This window comes from Paralichthys olivaceus, chromosome 17 (genome assembly GCF_024713975.1).
Source record: "Paralichthys olivaceus isolate ysfri-2021 chromosome 17, ASM2471397v2, whole genome shotgun sequence".
NCBI classification, from domain to species: domain Eukaryota; kingdom Metazoa; phylum Chordata; class Actinopteri; order Pleuronectiformes; family Paralichthyidae; genus Paralichthys; species Paralichthys olivaceus.
The window spans coordinates 21,105,852-21,132,815 of NC_091109.1; the positions used below are offsets into that span (position 1 = coordinate 21,105,852).

Consider the following 26,964-nt stretch of genomic DNA (forward strand, 5'->3'; position numbering starts at 1 on the left):
GGATTTTCCGGTTAATAAGTAAAATAAGTACACGACTATAAATATTAGCACTTCTGCTTTTTGGGCTCCATCGTTTCCTGGATAAAACTAGATACATACAGAAGAGAAGAGGAACTTGAGCAGTTGGATCCAGAAACTCATCTGTCAGTACAGAAGCTCTGAGGGACGGTTGCACAGTATTGCACCCGGTGTTAAACTGACAGCTGATCCCTGGACACGAGTCACTCGGCTGCTTTGAAAACCACGATGTCACCATAACAAATTAAAAAATAGCTGTTTGCAGCTCATGGTGTTTGGCACATAGAGTTTGTTGCTATCACTGTCTTACAGCACATCCAGATAAAGTCAGACACTTGTACACTGAGTGGAAAAATCAGCGTCGGATGATGTTCCCCTCGACTGAGTGACATTTAAAATCCCGCCTGTCTGCCAGCTTGGCGTTCAGGCCCCTTCACACCCCGCAGATAAGAGCGAGAGAGAAGTTTTCAACCTGCAGACGAGCGGAGAGGAAGATGATGACAGCGGCGCTCACCTCACCCCTGGGAGGCGAGGAGCCCAGAGGTGCTGCGAAGAAATGGATTTCGGCAGCGAGGCCGTGCACCCGTGGTGGAGATGGTGCAGAGCGAGAGTGCACGCTGGTAAACATGGCAGAGGAAACGAGAGGCACCGCTGAGAGTCTGAAGGGAAGCAGCAGATAAGAGTAAAAGGAAGTTTCAGATCAATACCTGCGAGGAGGAAATAGAGAGGAAGAGATAGCCAATGAAGACTCGATGTACGTTAAAGCAGCTTTCAGACAAGAACTTCAGTGAATTTATTATTTCGAGGGGCTGAAGGTGAGAACGCTAATGTCCGATTCAGTTGCTTCAGACATTTTGGCGAAGTTTTCCTTCAAACCCCCTTTTTTAAAACAACCACAATGTTTTTTCAAACACGACCGACACTGGAAGAATTCAACCATCTCAGGATGAACTTGAGGAGCCATGCACGTAGAAGACGTCAGCAAAGATGTCAACTTGGCAAGACAACAAGATTCTTGAGCTTTTGCAGCATGGTAATTATACGCCACGTCGATGCTCCGGACGTTTTCTTGTCGTTGTGAACGCGCCTGACCCGGAAAATCTCCTGCTGAAGAACATCGAGGGTGAATCAGAAAGTTGTTATGCAGTTTTTCTTCACAACAACACGGACAAAGTTGGTGCTTGTTGCTTCGGTACGTCTTTCCTCTGTGATGCATCCTCGTCTCAGTCACGCCGTGAAATGCAGATTATTTTTCTGCATGAACACAACAGACAGAAACACGGATGAATGACTGACTTCATCCCTAAGAAGTATCATTTGCAGCTCTTATATTTTTGTACTGATTCGCAGCATGAGGAGCAACACGTAATGACACAGTGTGAAATATGTGAAAACAGATTTTTAAAAAAGTGACACGTCAATTAAGGATCAAGCACAAAAAACAAAGTTGTTAATCTATAGAGATTTTTTAAATGCACACAATCAGCAAAAGGGAGTTTTTTTAACATATAATTCAATGTAATTTAATAATCAAGACCATTAAGCAATTAAATAATCTTGTAAAAGATTATTATAATCTCTCATTATATACATTTATGAGTTATAACTTGAATTTAATGGTTAATCTTTAAATAAAAGTATTTTATTTCATTTTTATTCTTTATTTAGTGGAAAACTGTAAAACAAAACTTTCAAACTGTGGGACTAACAATCTTCCTATCCTATAGTCACTTTAACTCACATTGGAACAGAGAGAAAAGTGATATTTGTTATTATTTTTATAACATATTTTCAGTTTCTCAGGTCTGAGGAGAATGAAACATGAGCCTCTAACTCACAATTAAAATGTCGGGATCAACAGGACGTCTCCCGCAGTGGAGATGATTCATTTTCTGAAAAAAATTCTTCTGCGAATGTGCAACAGCAAGAGGAAGAACACCCACTGATAAAAGCAAAACAGGCTCTCTGCTTTCCCGGAGATCCATCTGCAGTCGCCAGAGCCACAGCGTTTGTTTTTAACCCTACAGTACATGACACACACACACACACACAGTTCTTCACGACGCACTCTAATGAACTGTGTGAAAACCCATCTGTGTTCCATCTTCATTCTTTGCGATGCCATTAATGACCTCGCGGACACGTTTGTGTGTGATGTGATTTGCCACACGGCATCTTTTCACAGCACAAGACATATTGATATGTAGAATCACAAGACTGGGTTCGGTACGAAGCTGAATGTGCTTTAATATCTTCATTTATGAGGCAATTTCCACACAGCGAAAGATTTTGAAAAACATTATCATTAGTCCTGGAATCAGAAATGTAGTAATGATGGCTTTGTTCATTAGCGGACAGAAAAACGGCCTCAAGCGTTGTAACATCATCGAAATATGTGTGTGTGATGAAGCCTTTTGTGTTTTGATGTATTAGGGTAGTTTTTTTAAAAGTATTTCTGGATTGTGTGGCTTATGCAGCAATTGCCACTTACAGAAACTGAACTCTCAACAGTAAAACCAAGGAAAACCAGAATCAATGAAGCACAAACCGCGGCCAGGGGCCCTAAATTGATATGTTGGAAATGGTGATAAGAATCCCAGCCCCTTTATGAAACCTCCTTTTAAATTCTAAATGTTGTAGTTTGAGCGATATCCTGGTGACAAACAAACACACAAAACACACAGGGGTGACAACATAACTAAACATTGATTTGTTTATTTCCAGCTGGATCAAGTGAAGTGACACAGTTTGGCGTCGTCTTCAATGAAAGCAGAAAATCTATAATCGAGATCTGTTTCTCCCGCTCACAGCAGCTGACGTGTGGTTACTTTGACTTATTTGCTGGAGAAATGATGTTTGATTAAAGTTTATCCACAACTCTCAGTTCTCAGTTTTTCACATTCATAAGAAAAAAAACTTGTAGACTGAGAAAATCTGAAAAAGCATCACATGTCTCCTTTAAAACAAACCAGTGTTCCAGTCCTCCTCATCGAGACGCCTCCTCCCTGGTTGCTTTCTCCGCAGCTCGCTCCTCATCCCGTCCTCCACATTACCCTGAGCAGCTGTTTGGGAAAATCTAATTATGCGTGGGGATGAAATCTAAATTCAGCAGCCGCCCTCAGTGTAAGTCATGATTTATTGATACCGCGGAACATTAATACTGTCGTCGAGATTAAACCTCGTCCGACTCAATTTAAGCTCGGCTCCCGTTCTGACGTCTTTATTATCTTTCCATCGGTTTGCAGGGAGGTTCATCTTGTGTTGGGGCCGCGCTGATTATCAGTCTTTGGGGTTCGTACATTAGGGCTTCCCTTGTTATGTGTAACCTTTGGAAAGGTTGCTCCATTTCATTTGACATTTCAGAAACAGCCCTTTTGCTTCGACAGGCAGCGAACGGCAACTTCTCTGTTGAACCTGCAGCAGAACACAGAACAAGAGAGAAACACCGAGTTCTTCAAAGCTCCTCCATTTTTTAAAGCTTCTTTCGTACGGAACCTCCGAAGGGTCACGGCGAAAGTTTCTTTTTTTTTCGAGGATTACTTTTTTGAAACCATGGCACATTCCTCACGGGACTCTATGGATTTATTTTTAATGGAGTTGTGTTGCGTTAATGAGCAGAAAGACATTCACGTTTATATAGTGAGATGAGATCGATGTTTGACGTTATTATCATTAGGTTTGTCAAATACACACATGAGCTCATTCCATTTCATGGTTCTGTATCTAGATCGTTAATAAAATACCAACCAAGTACCTGGATGAGATTTGATTTCTGCTCTTTACCATTAGTAAGGATTTAATATTTGTAAATTGTAATGCAAAGGAGTCCTGCAGCTCCACTTTACATTAAGAATATAAAATATATATTTATATATATATAAATCTATGTGAAATCTTTTCAGAAAGTCTGTGATTTGAACCAGCGACGGCCACGAGGCACAGCTGAAAACTCTTTCAGAGGAAAAAAGCAATCAACTCGACTGTTGTTCTCTCACTGGGTCACAGTGGGGAGCTTCCCTTTCTTCTGCCTCCTCATACAATACCACAGCCTCAGTCCTTGCTCTGCCTCAGCCGCCGCTTCATCATCCCACTCTGCCAGTATTGATTGCATCAAGTCCTTCCAAATGGATGAATAGAATAACCTTCCTCCCTGTATCCATTTCCTCTTCTGCTGATGGGCAGAAACACAAGGAGTGTGGCTATAACGGCGAACCTGAGAGTCTGGATTCCTGCTCCACTGATCATGTGCATCGTCCGACACCAACCTCAGACAATCATCCTCATCCTCTCTCCCATCAGCCTTGGTTTAGCCCGACTGGCCACAGCTCGCACAGAATCAATCAGCGTTGAGATACGGGCGGCCGTCACGCCGGTGACCGATTTTGGCATGCAAGGCTCTCCCTTAATAGACAAAGAGACGGAGATCAATAGTCAATTTGGCCTCGGAATGAGGCTGGAAATTCATTTTATTTTCCTCTTCTTTGCGCAAAAAGTCGGGAAAATTGTGATGAACATTCACGACTGGTACATTACAGCAGTGAATCAGTCATCGGTCTGTGTACGACTTCTCCTGGCAGCGCAGATAAGACTGTAAAATGACTTTGTGTGAGAGTTTTGCAGTTTTGAAATGCGCAGTATGAAATATGTGATGAGAAAATGTCATGGAGTTCAAACAGAAAGCAGATTTGTTGGTTTTCTCTTCACTGATGAAGTAAATAAGAACTAAAACCTCAAAAACTGCACTTTTTGAGGTTTTAGTTCTTTACCTGAGTTTTTGCACTTGGAGGTTAAAAGCAGTGACCTCCACTTAGGGTCTGATTATTCTAGAAGGAGCCAAAACGTAGAGGATGACAAACGCTGTGAGACAGAGACAACATTCATAGTATTGAACTTAACTGAAAATATAAAAAGTGACAGAAATGGAGCACGGAGTGGGAGTGGACGTCAGATTTTCTCATGCTGGGGGGGGGGGGGATCCTGTTCTACACCAACATTTGAACATTATATGAAAAATGTCTGAAGAATCCATGATTATAAATATCAGAAATCCATAATTCCATAAATACATGCATGGATGAGTAGCATTTTTAAAAACCTTCTTATTCTCTGTTTATACACTTTCACTAATAACACGTCTGTACTATAGGAGTATTTTGAATGCAGCCCTTAAACCAATCATGAAGTATTTTAACATCATATATCCACCACTTCATACATTTTCTGTGTACAAATACACAGTATTTGACTGCAGGGTGCACAGTCATCCCTCCCTTTACACCATGTTTCCTCTCACGTTGTTCTAATGTCTTGTCACGGTGTAAATGATAATTACGACAGCTGGGACTAAAATGACAATAATTTGCGTCTGTGCATGAATGGACGTCGGCCTCTCCAGAGCGTAATTGGCGGTGGAGAGGATTCAGTCACGAAAACTGAAGGATTGGTTTTCTACACATTTACTGCTCATTATAATTACGCTTCTCAGCACTATGCTATCATTTCCCCATTGAGATGCATAATAAGGTTTTTTCCATTAGGAGCGCCGTCTCCATGGTGCAGTGTCGGGGGAGGGGGGGAGAGACCGAGTCCTGCAGGGCCTGGAGGCGTTTCAGGTGTGAAGTGACACCTTGAGTTGTGCAGCATAACCTTGCTGCTTCTAAAGAGATCAGTCAAAATGTGTCCTCCCCTTTTTATCTCCCCCTGTCTGTCTCACCCCCACTGATTCCTGACGTGATCCTGCAGCGGAAAAAAACCTTAAAAACACAGATTGAATGTTTCTCGGGATGTTTTAGGAAACTCACAAAGTCACGACACCCAGAATGTGATGGAGAACTTTTGCTGTGGTTTTATTGATTCAGAGCAATAAGTGCAGAACTGAAGGGATAACGCTGCCCACACAGATTTCTCCTGTTTCCTGCAGTCACATCCTCGACTGTACGAGCTGGTCCCTCTCATCCTGTCTCTACTTCATGTTGGTTTACGTCCTAATAATGTGATTTACTTCTGTAAACATGGACAGTAACAGAATCTATATTTTTGATTCTGCTTTGTTAAAGCCGTCTTAATATTATAATAATATTTATATCATTATTTATACGACACACTTGCCAGATAATATATAATAGCTAGTACTCAAAGTAGCTATAACAAAATTGGGATTATGAAAGTTATTTGATACTGATACTGCAAATTAAATTGCATCGTGGGAAATGTTGAATTATCGTACCAGAAGCTTGAAACCAGTGAAGGGATGGGACGTTTCGGAGCTGTGTCGAGTTTCTGAAGTGAGAATCAATCCTTTCCAATGCAAGGCTATTATTTTTGAAACATGATACAGGAAGGACTTGTGTTGAGCGAGTACTTATCAAATTATCGTACATCATGCATTATTGATCGCAAGATTGTCGTACAAATACAATAATTATCGTACATCTGGCGTCACTGCAACTTACACTCTAGATCTTAAATCCATATATCTACAAACCTAAATCAACGTATTAGTCTTTGTGTGATTAAAATACAAGTTTACATTTCTTAAAGTTTCTACCTCTTCTCTCTTCCAGTTTCTGCATAAGCAAAACAAACTTCCAGCTGTGACATTTCCTTTTTGCTGAAGCTGCAGATCCAAACCTCACACACCTTGCGGCCGTCCTCGGCAGACTTAGATCTAACGGGATTAACCTTTATGATTCAACCCGCTCTCCCTCCGCCTCCCCAATACATCACCTCCACGTGTTTCCAGTCTTAAACGACCGTGTGATGGATGCGTCTCGATGACGCCGGGGGAGTGATCGTCCTCCACTGCACCTCAATCAATGTAATATCATCCCAGTGGCATAAAGAAGCACCAGCAATGAAACAATTTGGGACGTTGGGTCGCATTCGAATCTTCTCTCCGTGAACGAGGCTGATTTTCTCCACCGCTACGTGCTAAAGGCTAATGTTGGCCCCATCGCACTTAATGACGCTGAGGCCCCTCATCCTTCACCGCTGCCATAAACTCTGCTGATTTCATTAGAGCGTCTGCAGGGATGAGAATCGGGACGCTGACATTACTGGCAACATGTGCAAATTTAAATATATATTTTCTTTCCGAATCAAACCTCTGAAATATGCTCCTCATGCACCCCTGAGCTAATATAATATAAATGTTAATTAAGGTCTGAGCGGCGAGCTCTGGGAATGAATATTTGTGATAAAGCAAGGGATCTTCCTTTCGTTCAACCCTTGAAAAGGAAAACAAAATGAGAGTTTTTTAAAATATATTATGTATGATCATAACTGAGAAAACATACATAGTAAATATTTTAGCTATTTTCTCTGCCACTGGAGCATGTGGTGTTCACTGCTCAGATCATTTAAAGATGTGAATCTCTGAACAAACAGTGACATTAAAACCGAGCTGATCATTTATTCCCCGAATGGACGAGTTAGAATACGTGAATTAAATCTGTCAGCTGTGAGTTGATGTGTTGTGAACCAAACAGAGTCAAGATAAATATGGTTAAATTAAAGATAAATGCACATTTCCAGCGTTGCCATCTCTTTCAAATCAATGCAGCGTCCAGCGGCAACAGCAGCGATAATTTAATCTGTTTTCATTCCCACAGCTGTGAAAGTTAAAAACTCAATATTGCAGGAGCTCGACAGCTCCAGAGGAATTAAAATCACATGTGGTCACTTTGATTCTGCGGCTGACTGTCATCGCTGATTCTTTCTTTCCCTGAGAACTTTCAGTGGTTTCTGCAGAAGTGAGTAAACTCCGGTGCATTAAGCAGCGGTGGAAAGTTTCCTCACACGTAGGTTAAACGGGAACAGCTGTGTGCCGTCGTGCACGTCGCCAGTGGGGGTGGACTTGATACAGCAGGTTAATTGTCTGTGGCGGTGACGCTGGCCCTCATTAACCTCACCGCGTTACCTTTTACCGTGGATAAATGGCGGGCTTTAAATGTGCCATCTGTTGCCGCCCACATTCCTTTACGGAGTCGCTAACTGAGAGTGACACAACGAAGCCTTTCAAGGACGTTAATGTTGTCGTCTAACAAGGAGGTAATAAGACACAAAACCCCCCCTGAAGAGTTCCGGCTGCTTGAAACGAAGCCAAACACTCTTTTATTAGCATTGATTAGCTTTAATGTCAGTAGATTTTGCTTTCAGCTTCCCGTCGTCTGATAACAAGCTGACATGCATTGAACTTCAGACAATTTCCTGAAATCATCCAGAGGGGGTGAACACAAACGTCCGATTTGCTCAACATTCTCCAGTTTTTCCTGCCAGCCTCCGGGTAAAATGTCCGAGTGAGGCCGTGCTGGAGAGCGTCCAGAGAATTCATAGAAAAGGATATGACGTTTAAATTCTGCTGAAGAAAGTGCGTGTTGTTGTTTACATCACAGAATCACAGTATCACCAAAAGATCACGAATCTCTTTGTCTTGAATCTCTTAATTTCAGGAACATGTTCGGAGTTCAGTGCAGGTCTGGTGCATCCCTCTGTCACCTACTTTGAGACAAAGTTAAACTAATCTAACAAACTAGATGCTCCCAGTCTGAGGGAACACAGAGATGTTTACTGGCCGCCATCGTGACTGGAGCCTCGAGTGAAAAACAAGATGACGAGCTGATGCTGTGGCTCCAGTTTTCTGCTGACTGACGTTAATTTGACATGTATTCAAACACTGCTCGGCACAACTTGTTAAAGTGTCACCGTGGTGACAGGCGCGGCACACGCGCTGCATAATCAACTATATAAATCACGATTAAGTGAGCCGCCTGCATTGAGGGGCGATGCATGGTAATGAATGGAGAGAATGGATTTTTAAGAGGCATGCCTTAATGATGACATTCCATCTGTAAGTAATTATCACGTCTTATTTACAATAGAGTCTGAGCGGGTTTCTTCATCCTTCAGTTCATGTTTATTTGTAAAATAAAGTGTTGAAACATAGTTAAATATATGACACAAACATTTCATTGACTGATAAGAACACAAGTAGTTTCTACGACCATGACTTTTCTAGCCTTACAACAGTTTTGGGAATATACCGTTAATTTTTTTTTTTTATACATGAACTGAAAATACAAAGTTACGGTAAACATGCCTCTTGATAAAAATATCTTTACAAAAAATGTACATTTCTATACAACAGTTGTCAGTTACATGTCAAGCCCCACGAATTCGCTTGAAACCCACAAGAATTCCAACAAACTGTCAGTATATTATTTCTGCTTTATTTTAAAACCTCTCTTTTTAGCCTATCGGTGTTTGAAATCATCATAAGGATTATTTACATGGGAAACAAAATGTGAGCCAGAAATCTTCTAAAGTGACCCAGATAAATTACAACAATTAAAAGCAATGATGTATTTTTTTTTATATGTATATATATTTTTGCAAAATGTTTGACACATCACTGCACGGTTCATTAAATAACAGACTACCAGCAAAAAAAAAAAAAGATAAAACATAGCAGAGCCATTTCCCTTAGTCATGTTTCCGGGTACAAAAATAGTGCTAAATATTAATCATCATTCTCCAGACGCTTGTTTTGAAGAGTGGTTATTTTAAACTTTGATTTTTTTCGGGCAGCGCAGCCATGTGTGTTGACCGGTGAGTGCATGAAATTGTGCGACGTGACTTTTCCTTGAGAATTTAAGGATTTAAAACATTTTCTTATCAACACCCGGTGACGTGGTTTTTATTTATGCAGCTTTTGAGCAAATAGTTGGACAGACACCGGAGTTAATGGGGTTTTGTTTGTGGTGTTAAAAGCTCTGAAAAATGATATTTGCAGTTCACTTCGTTGTTCAGAGGGGGATTAGCTAAATGTTAACTTGCAAGAAAACAAGGAAGTTTGGATCCGGAGCAATATACAATATTAGTTTCATTATTTATATCCTGTTACGACAATAATCCTTCAATTCACATCAGCATCAATGATATTAATTAAATTAAATTTAAGATGCAACACCGGTTTAAGTTATTTAGTGTAGAACAGAACACGAGGCTTAAACTGCACCTGAGTGAACAGCTGAGCAGCAGCCAGCAACTTTTGAATCGTTCAGGTCAAACTGGTTCGATCGCGTCCGGAAAGCTTTTACATTAATGAAGTTTTTAACCTGATGTTGGCTCACGTACAGTAAAACATCATCAGCAGATGAGACACCTGGTTCATGTCACAACACCGACCTCCTAACGGCCACATCTTGGAGTGGGGGGTGGGGGGAAATGGAGCAAACATGATGTGAATAATTAACAGTAGAACACGCTGGCGCCCATTCACCGGTGACATAATTCAATTTGCAGCAATTTATTTCTAATCATGTTAATTGTAGTTGCTCAGCTGAAGCTCAAGCCGCTTATGAAATTTTTATATGTTAGCAGCTGCACATGGCAGCGAGGCTACTGCCAAATATGAGCTGGCAGGAATCATGTAGGTTGATGTTAGTAAACAGTAAATCCTCCAGTGCCAGTGGCCGGTTCAGCTACATCTGCTCACAGTTTGTACTCAACCATAAAATTGACTTTTACAGACATCTTCTGTTTTGTCTTGTCTCATTTTAAGGCATATTACTCGATATTTACTCAGCTTTTTAAGCAATCTGAATTAATGATTACAGTAAATAATCTCAAAGCATTAATTACATCTTCCAACGATTTCTAAAACCTTAAGTCGCTCCTTCACCTACATAAGACATAATCAATACAGGATACAGAGGGATGAGGAGGAGGAGGAGAAGGAGGAAGAGGAGAGAGGGCGTTGGCTCGTGAACAGCAGAAATCCATGTTGGGATGCCAGGGTAAGCAGGGCGATGCTCCGTGGCAGGAGGCCTGTGCCAGTGCTGGCGTTCTACCACAGGAGGCCCTGTCTGCTTTTGAAAACTTGGCAGGAGTTGGAATATATGATGGAACAGCCCCGCAGGGCATTTGTGTGATAAATGGATAAAGCGGGAAAAGTCATGCTCACAACTATTGGCTCATGAGCGAGTTAAAATCCGAACCAGGCGGCACAACGCCTCTTTCATTTCTCTGAATATCACACTGCTGTCGCACGTTGTTCTCCTTGTTATTTATTCATTCGATTTTTGAGCTATAACAGAAATTCCTTAAAAAAAAGAAAAGAAAAAAGGAAGTAGAATCACAGCGCAAACACATTTAAGAAAAGCAACAACGTCAATGTCTCCTTCTTGCAACATAAAGTCAATAAGTAAGTCCCTTTATTTCCTTCAGTTGTTTTATTTTTTTCAGGAACATGATTATCGCATCATATTTGCAGCCTCTTGCAATGAAATAGGAGTCGCACAGAATATCCATGAGGTCAAGTCAGGCCGACGCATTAAAATGGATCTTGAATACATTTTCTACAGAGAGCAAATCACACTCGGTTTGTGCTGCACAGTTGCGGCATCTTAAATGTGATTGGGCATCTCTTGAACACACAACTCAACAGTCCAGAATGGGTGTCTTGATTCCTTCAGAGATCCTTCTCTTGTCTCTAGAAGGTGATGATGAAATTCTAATATCGCGTCCTCACCCTGAAGTGACAAAAAGAAAGAAAACGGACTTAAACACATCACAGGCTCGTCCTCAAACATGGTGGTTGATTATGAAGCTGGAAATCTGGAGAGGACTAAGTTGCATTTTAAGAGCTTTTTTTGAATGGACCCCTGCAGATGTTCGTTGAAGGCCGGAGCCGCCTGCCTCTCTACTCCCCCTGGACACGACTTATTGAGGTTCTCCTCAATGGGATTTTCTGCCCTCGGTTCGGCCTCCGAGCAAAACATTGATATATTCAATGCGACCCCGAGGGAAATTTTCAGGTTTTTAAAAGTACCAGCCGGGGAGGTTTAGAGAATCTGCTGAGAATTTTTAAAAGGCAGACGTGGGAAATAGATGTGCAACATGTAGAGGTGAGTAAGACACCTGACGCCTGGATGGACGGGCACGTTTCAGATGTGGCAGAAAGTAATTAACGTATCGTACATCGTGCATTAGTGATTATACATTGTACAGAGATTAAATTATCGTACAAATACGTTAATTATTGGACAACACTGTGTACTGCAACATTTTTACATACATACTACATGTTCTACCACAATAGAACGAACAAAGTAGTTTCCACCAAAAGTAAACTAATGTCTGCTAACTATTCCAAAAGACAAAACACACTAGGTTTTTTTCATATTCAATTTCTGCCAATAGATCCTCTTCACCTAAATCTCACTCACTGGACCTTAGAATGATTGAGTCTGAAGTAATCTCCCTCACAAGATGACGAAAGCTAAACAGAAATAAAAACATCAAAATAAGTTGTGAAATATATTATGTGATTAATAATCTGAGTTTTTCTTTGCTCATCCAGCAGCAAAAGAAAAGTGCAGCAGAGCTGAACTCAGTCTTACAACATCAACCGTCTCCAACTCGTAAACACATTCAAGCGCCCCTGCTATGAAAAGCCAGCCAGTGGTGAGCTAACTGATGATGTGGCTGCATCATTACCCTGAGAGGCAGGAAACTTTTTACCTCAGGCCTTCATACCCCCTTCCACACAATTCAATTAGATGAATGTTGTTTGTGGGCGGTTCTGGGCCATTGAAATACCATTAATGTTTCCTCTGTCGAATTCGGCATTAGCTGCCCTTCACTGGAGCTGGTCTTCCAAATGTCATGGAGCTTATGACTGAGGAGATGATGAATGGATGTTTAGAGATCTAAGAGCCTCCAGGACCTTGTGCTGCAGAACGACCTCACACATAACGTAACGGACACTTGAATTAAAGCTCTTACCTGATCTCAGTTGTCAATATCCGATACGTGGTTTTCTATCTGAAAAAAGAAAACAGAGATGAAACGTTTTTAACCGAGCTCACAGGTTTTTCGTTGATCTTTTCCAAAAGGTCGTGCGCTCGGCAACAGCAGCCGTGTTAACCTGTGGAACAGTGTTTGTTGTGCGTTATCACGGCCAATGATCAGTGTGACCTTCAGGAAACAATTAAATCCATCTATCATGTCTCTGAAAAATAATGTCTGCTATGGACGAGGACACAAAGCTTTCATCAAGGATAACAAACACATCCATACATGGTTAATGAATAAATAAATAAATAAACTAATAAATGCAGCATAACAGAAGGAGGCTTGGTCAAAAACATGGCCACACTGCTAATACAACTAATGATTGAATTCTGGGTAATATATTTTAATCGCTGTGTAATTTGGTGTTGGGGATTTTTAACTGGATCATCAGGATGCAGATAAATGTTATAATTGTAATATTATATTATTATAACCCGTCTTTTTAAAATACTTCCCACATTACATTTTCTTGCCCATTTTACAACGAAAAACTGCAATCTTACAGTAATTTGTGTCTGTTGGCAAAAAGAAGCAGAAAACACTGAGTCTTTGTTACTTTCACACTGGTGCAGTTGTCATTTTATCATTCAGTGTCCATTTTGTTTAATAAGCAAATGCTTTTAAGCCCATCTGAGCCCCCATGGGTGTGTTAGTCTGAGGCAGCACAATGAGATATAAATACAGACACATGAACAAAATAGGTGTGAACATGTACATTCTTTACTTTCTGAGATAAGCCCATTTTCTATACAGTATGTATATTTCACCGCACATAACTAAATGTATTGACGTCACAACGACGTCTTTGCTTTCTGCTGCAAAAAGAATGAATGCTTATACTGTTATAGTTTTATTTTAGATGGATGGAAACAGTCTCATGCAAACGACAGTCTCCCACAGCCAGTGAGGTCTGTTTTCAGACAAATGACTGTGATAACAATTTTATTTCATGACAGATTTTTAAAAGAGAGATAAATATAATGTCCTTGTGAAAGAAAACCTCCTCGTCCCTGTTCTACTTGAACCATTTCACGGTGAGCTCCACACCAGTCCGTGCAATTCTCAGTCTAAAACCCTCTTACTATGTGTCTTAAGCCCTTGGCTTTAATTTCAGCCTGTGAGTGTGTGCGTGTGCGAGCCTGTGAGTGTGCGTGTGGGCTCGTGAAGAGCCATGTTTCCGCTGTCTGAGCCGGGGTCGTCAGGGAGAAACTGTCAGTCCGGGCGCCCTCGCCATTCACTCATGTGAAGCCGGGCTCTCTCAGATCTGTGTCCATGAATAATTCTGGAAAATTAACTTTCAGAAAGCAAAGACTGTCTTCCCACTGGAGAGCTCCCCAAAGTGCCTCGCTCTCTCTCCCTCCCTGTCAGCGCCGTCAGCCCTTTCTCTTACCAGATGGTGGCTGCCCTCCTCGTCGTAGTCGTCCTCACCTCCATCGGTCATCTCTCCCGCCTCCACGTCCAGCTCCCCGTCCCCGGCCTCCTCCCCGGAGTTTTCCGCCGTCTCCGACACCGACTCCTCGTGCAGGGAGTCGCAGTTGTCCTCGTACTTTCTCTGAGACTCTTTGAGAGAGGCACAGAGAGTGGAGTCAGCGTGACACCGAGATCAGTATCGCTTTTCTTTATATAGAAGCTGCAAAGTTGAGTTGGCTGCTGTTTTCAGAAACATAAAGACTTCTCATGTGGAGTTCTTGCTGCTTCTTTCCCTCAACTGGACTCAAGCAGTTTCACCTCAACAGGAGAGAATTAACTCTTCAGATATTTCTTTATTTTTCACTCAAGCTTTAGAAGCATGAGCGCAACCGGAATCCTCGCTTCTTTACTTTCCATTTAACCTGATCAGGTACATGATTAAATGAAGCGGGAGAAGACTCTGGTTGAAGCATGATTAAATATTTCTGGACTTCCACCCGGTGCTAAATTGAGTGGATCAAACATCACTGAGAGGAAACTACTCAGGTGTGTTCATACAGAGAGCGAGGCAAGTTTTCATCCAGTGCAATTCAGGCAAATGTGACCAGTGGAGCGGAACAGCAAATGTACCGGCTGTACATTAGCTATAAGCTACGTAGCCACACACACACACACACAGACTTTTTCTGTTCAGCTTTTAATAAAGCAGATCCAAAATGTCACCCGACAACATCTCTCCAAAGCCTGTTTGCACTCACTTCACCTCTAAACCTGATTTCGTGTTTCCTATGGAGAGTTCACGTGAGTATTGCATCTCGCACATGCTTCACGTTCATTTCTGACGACAGAGGGAGAATTTGTGTCTCAGGTGAACATCCTGTAGTTTGTGCTGATAAATGAATCCTGGTTAATTCTTCGTTAAGTTGAAACTCAATGGCACCAAAAAGATCATGAAAGCTTCGCCTCACACAAACACATTAACATCAGACTGACCGTCAGCAGCACCGGGAGGAATCTCACCCTACTGGTCTGATGTGATCCAATTAATTATGGCTCATTATTTGATTTTATCAGATTGATTTGATTATGAGCTGATGAATAAACAAGGACAGAGAATGGTAAGTCCAGTTTGAAATCAATTTGACACATTTAATAAAATTATTAGTTTTATTTTTAATGACCTTATATAATAGTTGTATGAATATATCATCAATCGTGGTGTCTGCGGCCTTTCTTAGATAAACACTTCATAGCATTCCATCTATTTTCTGCTTTTCTGAAACATTTCAAAGAAAAGTTTTTCACCCACACGTCAACTTGAGTTTTCACTTCCTTTTATCTGCTCTTGAATTTATTTCTAACAAATCCTACAGAAGTTTGCACAAAGAACCAAGACTGTGGTTTTTCTTTTTTGTGTTTTTGTTCTGAACTATCGGGGTCAAAGAATAAAATGTGGAGTTTCAATACACAGTGCAAACATACATGTTGAAAATATATAACCTGCATTTCTTTGACCCAAATGCCTCGTGACCTTCACAGTGAGCTGCACTCGGAGCCCGTCCTGTGGTGTAGGGCATCTATAAAGACCTCTCATACAAACTGAGTCAGCGTGGTGTTGACACCTGTTCACTGATATGATGGAGAGCTCTGCTGCTCTTATCTCCCACAATGTCACAAAGACTTATAGCCGGCATGAGCTCTTAATTTCCCTCCCTCAGTGGTCGCCGTCCTTTCCCCTTATTTTTCTTTCCTCCCCAGCTTGCTGGGATTCTGCTCCTCACCAGACTCGACTCTCTGTTGCTTCTCAATCTTCTCCAGACGTCCAAGTAAAGAGTCGATCTTCATCTTAATCTGAGTCAGCTCCCGTTTGATGGTCTGAAGCTGGTCCGTCTTCACTGCTGAGGCACAGGAAACAAACAGAAACAGAAGGTCTTCATTTATAGCTCTGTTTAGTTGGGTTTTCACTCCGTTCTAATGACGCTGCCTCACGCGGTTTATTACCGACTGCACGCTGTCATCTGTTAATATGCTTGGTTTTTAATTTTGGAGATCAAATCATCTGTCTTTCCTCTGGGAGGAACATCTCAGTCCGGCCGAGTCACCGAGCTGAAACCGCGTACCCGCTGTTTTCAATTTGAGGATTAGTACAAGGCTTACGCCCACCACCCTGCGCAGCGCTGCTCATGTTCTGCACAATAGTGCCGATATCTTTCAGTTAGCATGAGAAGTCAACTGAGAGAGAGAAAGTAATATGGTATTATTGCATAAACACTTAGATTTGACTGTTCCCTGAAGGAAGGACCTGAGGTAAAAAGTGGAGCAGTGTTCGAGTCGTACACATCATAGATGTATTAAGTGATAGTACGATCATCCGTATCTTATCAGTTCAAATACAGAAGTATAAAATGTGGTTTCCAAATGTAAATCAACACTACTAAGGTTTAAAGTCTCAAGATAAAAGCGCTTCTTTAAAGGAAAGTGTTTAAAATTGGTGCAGATTAAAAAACAATTCAAACTGTTATCTGCAGAATGACTGAACAGCTCATTCACCATTTTAAACACAAGCTTTGTTTTGTGATTTTTCTGAAATCTAAATCTAACCTGCAGCTTGAATTCTCGTATCATTTTACACAGTTTTCTGTCGAGTTTCAGGCTAATATGAAATGTTGAGGAAAATCAAATGAAGTCAATCCACTGTGTTGCGCTCACATTTTATTTATAACACACTCACTGTAACTGAGGCTGATCATTGCCTCAGTAACAGAACCACATGAGAAACACGGGGCACAACTTGCCCTCCCACAGCTTCTGTTTACTGCCTCATGAATTTTTGCTTTTCCCTCTTCCTGCTTCTCTTTGGTCTCCGTGTTCACTCCACAATACGCGTCTGAGTTTTGGGGGAAAATGAAGCAAAACAAAATCATGTCAAAGTTTTTCTTTGATCCTCGATATGTCGCATGCAAAGAACATCTGCTGGAAATTTTAAAAAGGAAGCCGCCGTTAATTCAATCAGACCGAATCTCACGGTTGCTGAAGAGAGGATGCTCTTCCTCAGCAGCTTGAACCAAGCAGATTAAAGAATCCGGACCCCGCAGTAATAAAATAATCTTATTCCTTAACCCTCGGAAGCTGAGATGTGTCCGTTTCTTGAGAGGAGGGGAGAAAAACAGACAGCAGAAGTTGAGACGCGAACATAAAATTCTCTTTGACACCTATCAGGTTCCGTCAGGGCTGGCGAGCGGATGGATGAGTGCTCGGTAAACAAACCCACCACTTCCTGTAAAGTTGCAGCCAGAAAACCAGCGGCAGGAGACACGCACAGAATCAAAACATCGGCTGAGTGGAACCATGTCGGCGTGCGGCTCTTTCACAAAAGTTTCTCTGTGTTCATTTACACCCACACCACAATGTAGAGCCCCTTCTATGTAGGAGCTAAACTGATGCATAAAACATAAACATCCATTCTCTGAGCAGATGCATGATAAAAATGTGTGTTAGTCTGCGCTAAACTGGATTTCCCAATAGGATGTTTTAATCGTTCAATAGAATTCATGGTGACAAAGAACCTAAGTGCTTCTTAGGTAGGATGGAGCGTGGTGTGGTCACTTCTTTAAGAAGCAGAAAGATTAATGTGAACATCAAAAAAGAAAGAACAGGACCACACCGATGTAAATATATACGTATGTAGCGTGCGCATGCTTTCTCGTAAAACAGCCGTCAAGCCCTAAAGCTACAGAATCGACCTTTGTGCTGCGGCAACAAGGAGAAAACAGTGGATAAACAACGATATCTCGATGGCGGGATGCGCTGAACCGTCGCTATCTCCCCCTCGGTATCACCTGCGCCCGTGAGCACAAAGCAACTTCCACAAACACTCATAGACACACTGGGTTTCTTATTCCAACACTATCGGAGCTCGCTGTGGGCAGCTTACTAGTTGTCGTTTGAAGATAAGAAAGTGTGGAACAGTTTTTAATTTATCGCCGCCTCCAGGCCTTTTTTCCCTTTTGTGCTATCAGTCACACAAGCTGCGGAGAGAAAAGCGAACACGTCCTAATCCAAACGCCGTTTCATCAACACGGCATCTCGGGGACGGCTCGGGTTAAAGGAAACAGGGGAAGAAGAAAAAAACGACATTGTTATTTAATCAGCATTAGGGAAGATTTAGGGAAACGAGAAATGGATCTAATTTTAGGACCTGGTGATGAACTGTAGAATGTTTATCTCGGGGACACTGAGGGAGGATCTCCTGAATCACTGGTCTATGAAGATTAAACCGGACAAAGAGCTGGTGATGCTGATGTAATTCAGACTCGAAATAGATGATGACAAGTTCCCAGCTCGGAGGTATTAACAGTATGGAGGATTTTGTGGGGAAAAATCTTAAGACAGAATGGAAACACGATTATTTTACCATTTTAATGTTAATCTTGTATTTAATTTTAATATCAACATCCTAATACTTTTAATGTACTCTCGGCAATTAGTGAAAACAATCTACTGTAATTCGTTTTTGTAAATTAATTTAGGACAAAATCTAATTAAATCCAAACTCAATATCGACAGATTTTATGACGCCAAAATAACTGTATAATATAACTGGGACTGGGAATTAAAACAATATCAGCAGTTATCACCATGTCAATTTCATTTATAACAATTAAAAACAAGTTAATTATACATCAATATGTTTAAACGTTGTGTAAGCACAGACATAACTGATCGTTTTATTGTGTGTGTGTGTGTGTGAGTGTGTGTGTGTGTGTCATTCTCTGCTCTTAATGAAGAGTTCAAAACATCAACGTTCTCTCAGGAGCAAAAGAAATCAGTGTTTAAACTTAGAAGAAAAAATAATGTGAAAATATTGTGATAATTATCGACTGATCTGAAAATGTACATCCTGATATGATGTTGAGCCTCATTGCTTCTTTAAACATGGTTCATCATCAGCGCTGAGCTTTAAGTTATGAAAGGATCTTATAAACAATCCTCCATATGTCTGGTTCTTCATGGTGAAGGTAGAGTTAGGTTTAATTTCATCTTCAGTCTTCAACAGACACAATGGGTCAAAAGTCAACGTCCGCTTCCAAAAGAGGAGTTTAATGTAAAAAAAACATCAACTCATCCTCGTCTGACAGAAGTTTCTTTAATTCCCCTCGAGTGAATTGTTACTCATACACGAGTCCTTCAACCGGCCCACACTGACCCACCCTGTTGTCTGGACGAGCTAACCTTATTCTGCTGTCCAGTCTATCTGGGGCAAAGTCTTCACCAGAAGTGATTTTTCATGGTCCTGGCAGAGGCAAATTAGTCTCCCAGCATGCAGCAGCACGACTCAGACACACGACAGAGGATTCATTGACTCTGTCCAAAAAGAGGAACGAGATGGGCTGATTTCCCTCTTCCCTAAAATACTAAATGCGACCGGGTTCTCCTGACAGACCTCACCAAGCTGCTCCTGCTGATAACACCGGCCGAGACGGGCAACAATGAACAAACACTGTAGCCAATTACACGGGCGGCTACGAGTGGAGAGACGAACGTTGAGGAAAACCCAGCTGACCACGGCTCCACATAGATGCCCTCAATCTCACGTTAATTACATTTAGGACGTTATAAAGCATCTCCGGTTAACCAGACGACCGAGCGAGATCCAGATGGATCCTGGAGCTGTTTGCTGAGCAAGTGCTGCTCCGAACGCTCTGATTATATTTGTGTTTGTTGTTTTTTTTTCCCTCTACACTGCAGCGCGGTTTGTTCAGAGCTGCTGGATTGAATTAAAAAGCTTTTCATGGCGGGGTAAGTAGCACAGCTGAATCTCGTCGCCACCTTCTTCTCTCCGAGCCTCTCCGCCTTCGCTCTTGTGAAAGGGACTGAATGCATAGTGGCGTAATTGGACTGCGTCAAAAAAAAAAAAAGAAAACAAAAACCTTATATTGTACGTACGTTTGAGCCCGGAGGAGGAGGAGGATGTGGGTGGTCTGGAGGATGAAGAGGAGGAGGAGGAGGATGTTTTGATGGGGAAGGAGGTCTTCCCGCGGCGGGAGGATGGAGCGAGCACCCTGGAGCGTTTGAGGGGGATCACGGCTCTGGGTGGGGGGGCCACTCTGCCATGGTAGTCGAAAAGCCTCGAGACATAAAAACACCAATGATATTAGATTTCTCACACTGTTTTCATAAGTTACTGTATCCAATAACACGTCACATAGCATTTTGAAAACCCCGGTTTATCTATTTATTTCACCTTCGGCTCATGTGCTGTTTTGCAACATTGATATCTGTATGGATTTCTCCTGGATTCTTTGTCTCAGCTTGAATAAAAACAAAAGGTAAACGCTCACCCCCAAAATAATCCCCTCGCATATCCTCTCAAAGTGAAGAGGATAAGGAGGAGAGGGAGCTAAATGTCAGATGAAGGTGTCAGTGTCGACTGTGACACTGGACGTCAGTCAAGGCTCTCAACAAGTCTGACATTTAGAAAAACGCCTCGGCAGATAATCACTCTTATCGCCCGCAGATAAACGGGGGAGACAACAGAGAGCGTTCCTGCATCGGCGTGTTGTCTTGTGCGTTCAGACATTTTGACAATCCGACTATCTAAAGGTGCCTCTGAGGGACGGGTGGTAAATTCAATCTGACAAGGGCGGATTTTTAATGAGGAAGAGTCAAAATCTTAAGATAAAATTCTATTGACCATTCGGTAAACCTCTTCATCCACATGTCCGGTCAGAGCTTAGTCATCATCACAAGGCATCTGAGCCATGCCAAGTGTGAAACTCTGAATCTAAAGACATTTACAAGATCAAAAACTCTGCAAGAAAAGTATAAGGAATCGATTCAACAGTGGATTTATGTGTTTAGAGTAAGGTGAGTAAGATTTCCAGGCGAAGCAATAATGGTAACAGGGCTCAGGCATCTTATTTTAAGATTTAGGCTCGGCCAATATTTTGCAGCTTCCTGTGAAGACAGCAGATATCTGGGTCAAGACTCCATCTTCCTTTTACCTTTCACTGTTTACAATCCGACAAGCAACATGAGACAGAAGAATGGAGTTGACATTTACGACTGGATTCTTTAGTGTTTTACTTCCAGACGTCATTCGGGCAGATCTCTATTAAAAAGCTAACAGCATATGACGGCAGATAAATGAAACAGTCAATAGTTGCTGCATTTAAGTAAATGTTCATTCAAATGCAGAATCTGTTTATGGAGATTAGAGCTCAGCCAAGGGGTCAATCGTTTCCTTGCTCAGTGTCAGATTTGTTTCCATGACGTGAATGGTACGTACCTGCTGTAGAAATCATCCCTGTAGTACTCGTAATCAAACTCATAGCCACTGTAAGAGAGAGAGACAGAGAAAGAAAGGTTGTATAAAGAGGAGCCATTTTGGATCTGTCAGGGGATCAAGCTCAAGCTGCTCTGACTCGATTGGACACCCTCTAGCTTTTGCCTAAAGCTCGGCGCAGGTTCAGCAGCGAGCCTGAGCCACGCTGGCACGCAAAGAGCACAGATCAACAAAGAAGAAGAAAAGTTTCAGAGGAAAAATTCAGTCGGGGGAACGAACTTCGACCCCGGAGAGGAAAAATCAATGTTCAGTACAAGCTCAGGACGGCAAGTCATTTAGAATTCAGAGGGAGGAATACAACTGAAGAGGAGGAAAGAAAAGAGAAGCTGTTTTGAAATGTTGCTTTTCTCACAGGAATCTGAATTAGTATTAATGCATCAGTTTTGCCAATTTAGAAAAATGTAGCGTTGGTTTTTTTTTTGCCTCTCCTCTTCCTGCTCCATAATTACCATATTATATCCTGGCTGTTTCCAGCTAAAGCTATAAAATGCAAATGAGGCTTTATGATAACACAATGCACAAATGAATAAATTAGTCAAAGAACATCGATTCAGAGAGAAACAGTGTAAATTGGTGGGAATATAAACTTTTCCAGTGAACAAACTATTAGTAAAGAGGAACATGTCACAAAGCCCTGCTTTCATCTGTGTGTGACCGGAATATGTGCACGGGCCAAAAGAAACAGGATAATGCTTAATGACGCTTGTAACAAGAGCATCTCCTCTGAGCTCCACAGGCCTGTGACCAACAATCTCCAGTCCAGGCTGCGGAGACGTGGAGCGCATTAAAAACCCAATTAGAAATTCAAGGTTCAAAAGGAAAAGACAGAAAAATTAAAAACACACGGGAACATAATAATCATTTTCTAAATATTACTCCACTCAGCGGCAGGATGTGGAGGACAGTTAATATTTATGACAGGAACTGTGAGTTGGACGGAGCTCACCTGTAGACGGCTGAGAGCGGCCGCTTGGTGCCGGCTTTGGGCCTGTAGGGCTTGGGCTCGCCTGCCATGTTTATGTCTGCAAAAGAACACACACACACACACACACACAGTCAGATAAATCACTCCTAAGTCGTTCTTTAAGACGCTCTATTAAGCATTTATGAGCAGTATATAAACCCATTAATTAATGGGATAAAACCTAATATATAATTGTATGACCACATAGAACCCTATTGATTTATCTGCCTGCCACTATGAGACTTTCACATTCATACTGATATCTGGGTTTATCACATATATTTATATGAAACTTCACTGTAGAAATAAGGATTCAGAAATGGGAATTTACTTAAATGAGAGTTCTACATATTTGTTTCAATTCTTTCATAGATATTCTCTACTGAACATCACCCTACAGAACAGGTCGTATTCCAGGATTTCATTCTGTGCATATCAACACTGAGGTTTTCCTCACTGCAGTGTGACCTCCAGTAATTTAAAACCCAGAAACTGTGTCAATGAAAGCAAAACCTTGAGAAATCCTCACACAGAGCGACGGCTGATGATTCTAGTGATGCTACTCCACACAGCTCAGAGCGGCGCATGAACAGAAGGCGGCATGAAAGTACCACTTCATAATAAACGGGAGTAAAACATCTCCTGAAGCGCTGAGCTATTTCCACCTATTCATGCGACACTTAAATATGCAACACACAAAGCTGAAGCACTGGAGGACATGCTCGCTAATGTCGGGGTGCAACGAGAGAGCCAATTTTCTGAGGCACAACTGGAGACCTTGCTATGCCTTGCACTGGAAAGATTACAAAATGAAATGCTCGTCGCGAAGCAGGAGAGAATCCTTGAGCACGTAAGAGCATATAAAGGAAAACTCCAACAAAAGCTGGGCGTTAGGGAGGCTTTGATTTATAGGCAGCTGCTCATTCTTTGTGTTTAAAAAGTAAAAAATCCGCCGCATAGTTTTGTGATTGAGCGATGCAGAATTTTTCAATTCACTATCTCTGCATTGCCAAGGGTGTCGCAAGGTCCTTGTGTTTTGTGAACATTCTGAGTGCTGACTGGGAGATGAGCCAGTGGGTCAAAATAAGCTCTCAAACAGCAAAACAGTCCAGAAAGTTTATGAGGCACACGTGAGGCTACTTTGACCGAAAGGGGAAGAAAGTAGCATCCTCACTATTACCTCCGCCAAACCAGTTCCTCAAAAACGACTGTACGGATGTACAGATGTAGTATAAGAGGGAAGAGCCCATTTCATTTTGGTGCAGATCCTCGAATATACTTTGTACTTTAATATTGTTTGTAAAAAAAAAGTTTTTTAAACTTAATATTATGACCAAAGGTGGAAAAATTCCATAGTTTGCTCTTAAAAAACATATTTCCTTTTATACCAAAGAACCTTTTGAAAGCATCTACACATTTATTGAAGTGAAGTGCCGAGAAAGGTCTTTCACAGCCATCAGGAGAGAGTGTGAGAACAAATACATTCATCAACATGGAGCCCTTGAAAGAATAAACCAAAACCTCCTCAGTGTTGTGAAGTCCATCTGAATAAGAGCCTCAGAGGAACATAGATCTCTTTAAGGGCACTTCTTTATTTTGCATCAAGCCACATTTTCACTATCATCCCGTCCCTTCCAGTGATACACATATGCTTAACTAATTCATGCACCCTTCCTGCCACCTCCCGCCCCAAAACTAAACAAGCAAAGCACACCAATCCCCCAGAGTGGAATCACACCAGGGTGAAAATAAGCTGCTGGCAAACTCTCGCCTCCTCTCCCTGAGGCTGCTCTTATGAGAAATAGGATTAAACCCTGGTCTGTTTGTACACCAACTACTTAGACATGCTAAAACACAGACTTTTTATGCAGAGCTGCATGACCAAGCGAGTGTGTTTCTGCATACGTGACGGAGCATGTTGGGATTTACCGCAATCCTCATTAACCCGAAGGTTTACATAGAGGCAGGAGGGTGGTACCTTTAATTAGCCTGCAAAAACCCCGATGACAAAAAGCTCAAACTGTTTGAAAACCTTCAGATGAGTCTTGATGAGCAACAGAATAACTTCAGTTTTTTTTTACAGCCCATCAACACCAGCGTCGGTTCTCATCACCGAATCTAGTCGACTTTCCAAGTTAACGTCTCGTCTGTATTCTACGTGTACGACGCTCCTGAGATATTTATATACTTTTGTTGTTTTTTTTACAGTTTTGCTTCCCCCCTGTGTCAGAAATGTCACCGCCATTGCCCCCTCGCTCATTCTGTCTGGAGCAGCTGACTTCTCGAGCTATAAAGAACTCTGTTAAGCTATATCTTTAACAGCCTTTAAGTCTAATTGAGGCTGCAGAGATTAGTCTGGTTCAAGAGTTGACCCATTATTAGCACATTTGTGAAGCGGAAATGATAAATCAACAATCTATCTACAGAGGGTTCATCTATCAATGGCCTCAGTATGCAGAGATGGCATCTGAGGCAGAACAAGGAGGCTGGACAGCAACAGTCGGTCCAACGGAGGTTGGCTGCAGGGCTTCATTGCAACATCCACCATCTAGGAAAAGCGAGGAATAGACGGACGAACCCTGCACCAGCTCATAAAAGAAACATCACAGACTGCAGAACACTGCAGCCTATGGCTCTGGATCAGGAGGAGAGACCACAACTGGGCCCCAAGATGTGAAGGACACACACCCCAGTCTGGGCAGCCTACGGTGGGTCTTGTGATTAAAAGGCTGAAACATGATGCTAAGGTGCACAACTGATGATACCTCCCTAACATCCACTGATAGATACACAAAGCACGTAAAGGCCTCGGAGCGAGCTACACAGCTAACTGCCTTATTAAGTATTTGCCTTTGAGAACACTGTGACCATCTGCTGCCGGTTTATTGGAGGTTCCCAGCATCAGGGGATGCAGCTTTTACACACCAGTGTGTTTTACTAACCTCACTTCTCTCTGTGTGTTGGAGGCAACAAACGCTTAACAACTGTTTGGCTTTAATCTCTTATGCAGGTTTTGGCAGAACACTTTGTGCCGACGCAGCAGTAAAACCCCACGTACTGGGTCTACAGCCAGTGACTGTGTTTATTCGTGTTAGTCAGTTATTCTTGTGTTTGTTCCGTTGCTTTGCAGCTCGTTCAGTCTGAGGCTGGGTCAAACAGGAACGGAGGCGGAGCTCTCCGTGGTGCTGAAGTCACTAATGGTTGCTCAGCTCGGTCTGCACAGCAAATCAAATTTAAAAAAGCTCTTAATGTAAACGTGACGCAATTTCAAATCTGCAACCTTGAATGTTATTTTTAGACACTGATGAGCTCCTTTTTTCTCTCTCACAGAGATAGAGGGGCGCCTGTCTTTCTTTCGGAAACGAGAACCGCCCAGGGGTGGATAAATGTGTGACGTTATTGGCTGAGGAAAATAAGTCGTGCAGCAGGTAAATTGCAGTGAAAAGACAAGAGGCATAGAGCGTAAGCAATCACCGAAGACAAACCTGTGCTCTTCTGTCAAAAAACACGGATCTGTGACTCCCTGGAGGAGCCTGCCCATGTGTTTTATTGGTCTCATTTGTTGCCTTCCATCTGCGTCTCTCTCAGACTTCTCCTCCTCGTGCTTCCTGTTCTCCCCTCAGCCTCACCCTATCCCTCAACGTCTCTTTCTCCATTCCCCTTCACTCTCCCTACCTCCACACTCGCACAAGACGATATCTAATCCCACATCACCAATCCGTCACTCTCGCTCACATCCCATTTTTCTTCCCGTGTCCCTGTGCACGCAGAGGAGGCTCATTACGAGACATTTCAGCGCTGAGCGTCACCTGTGGGGCCTTTTCTAGGCGACACCTGTGCCGCCAGTGAATGCTCTGTAAGTCTTATTCCTCCCCTCTTTTCATTAGTGAGGGATGAATAACAGCACAGCGATGGAAGTTGAGGCTGTGAATAAATCAGGGCTGTAAACTGAGCCATATGGCGACATATTGCAGGGGAATCACTGGGATGAGAAAACACGTCGGTAGAAAGCAACAGGACCCAGAAAAGGAAAAGGGAGGGTGAGTCTCAAGAAAGACGCTCCTGGAAGGAATGTGGATGAGCTACAGTGGTGCGCACAAAAACTGCTGAAGCCACAACAAATCAGACTCTAATCCGTCGAGCCACCTTCTAACAGAGATCCACTTATACTGTATTCTTATAGAGGCGTTAAGAAGAAAAGCAATTTTTTTGCTTTTCTTTATTTACCCAAAAAGCAGCTGGGGCATGGACCAACTACAAATGAAAGAACACATCAAATCAAATTCTATCAAAGCTGGTTTCTGTCAAGATTACGCAAGCTACTGGCTGGATAACCATGAAATCTGGTGGACGGATGTTGAATATGTCAGGA

General features: G+C 42.1%; 1 protein-coding gene across 7 annotated transcripts in view; it reads right to left on the reverse strand.

Annotated features, from left to right (window-relative positions):
* Window positions 1-8,909: 8,909 nt before the first annotated feature.
* Window positions 8,910-26,964, reverse strand: part of LOC109639641 (RNA-binding Raly-like protein) — a 75,783-nt gene continuing 57,728 nt past the window's right edge. For 5 of the 7 annotated variants that reach the window (XM_069512565.1, XM_020103228.2, XM_020103229.2 and 2 more), the window contains 7 exons: window positions 22,575-22,650; window positions 21,572-21,619; window positions 20,230-20,411; window positions 16,065-16,181; window positions 14,264-14,433; window positions 12,805-12,843; window positions 8,910-11,549 (listed from right to left, as the gene is read on the reverse strand). In XM_069512565.1, coding sequence (XP_069368666.1) covers window positions 12,811-12,843; window positions 14,264-14,433; window positions 16,065-16,181; window positions 20,230-20,411; window positions 21,572-21,619; window positions 22,575-22,650 — 626 coding nt within the window. In that variant the 3' untranslated portion in view covers window positions 8,910-11,549; window positions 12,805-12,810. The remainder of the gene's footprint in view (window positions 11,550-12,804; window positions 12,844-14,263; window positions 14,434-16,064; window positions 16,182-20,229; window positions 20,412-21,571; window positions 21,620-22,574; window positions 22,651-26,964) is intronic. The other 2 variants (XM_069512567.1, XM_069512566.1) reach the window with 2 other exon arrangements.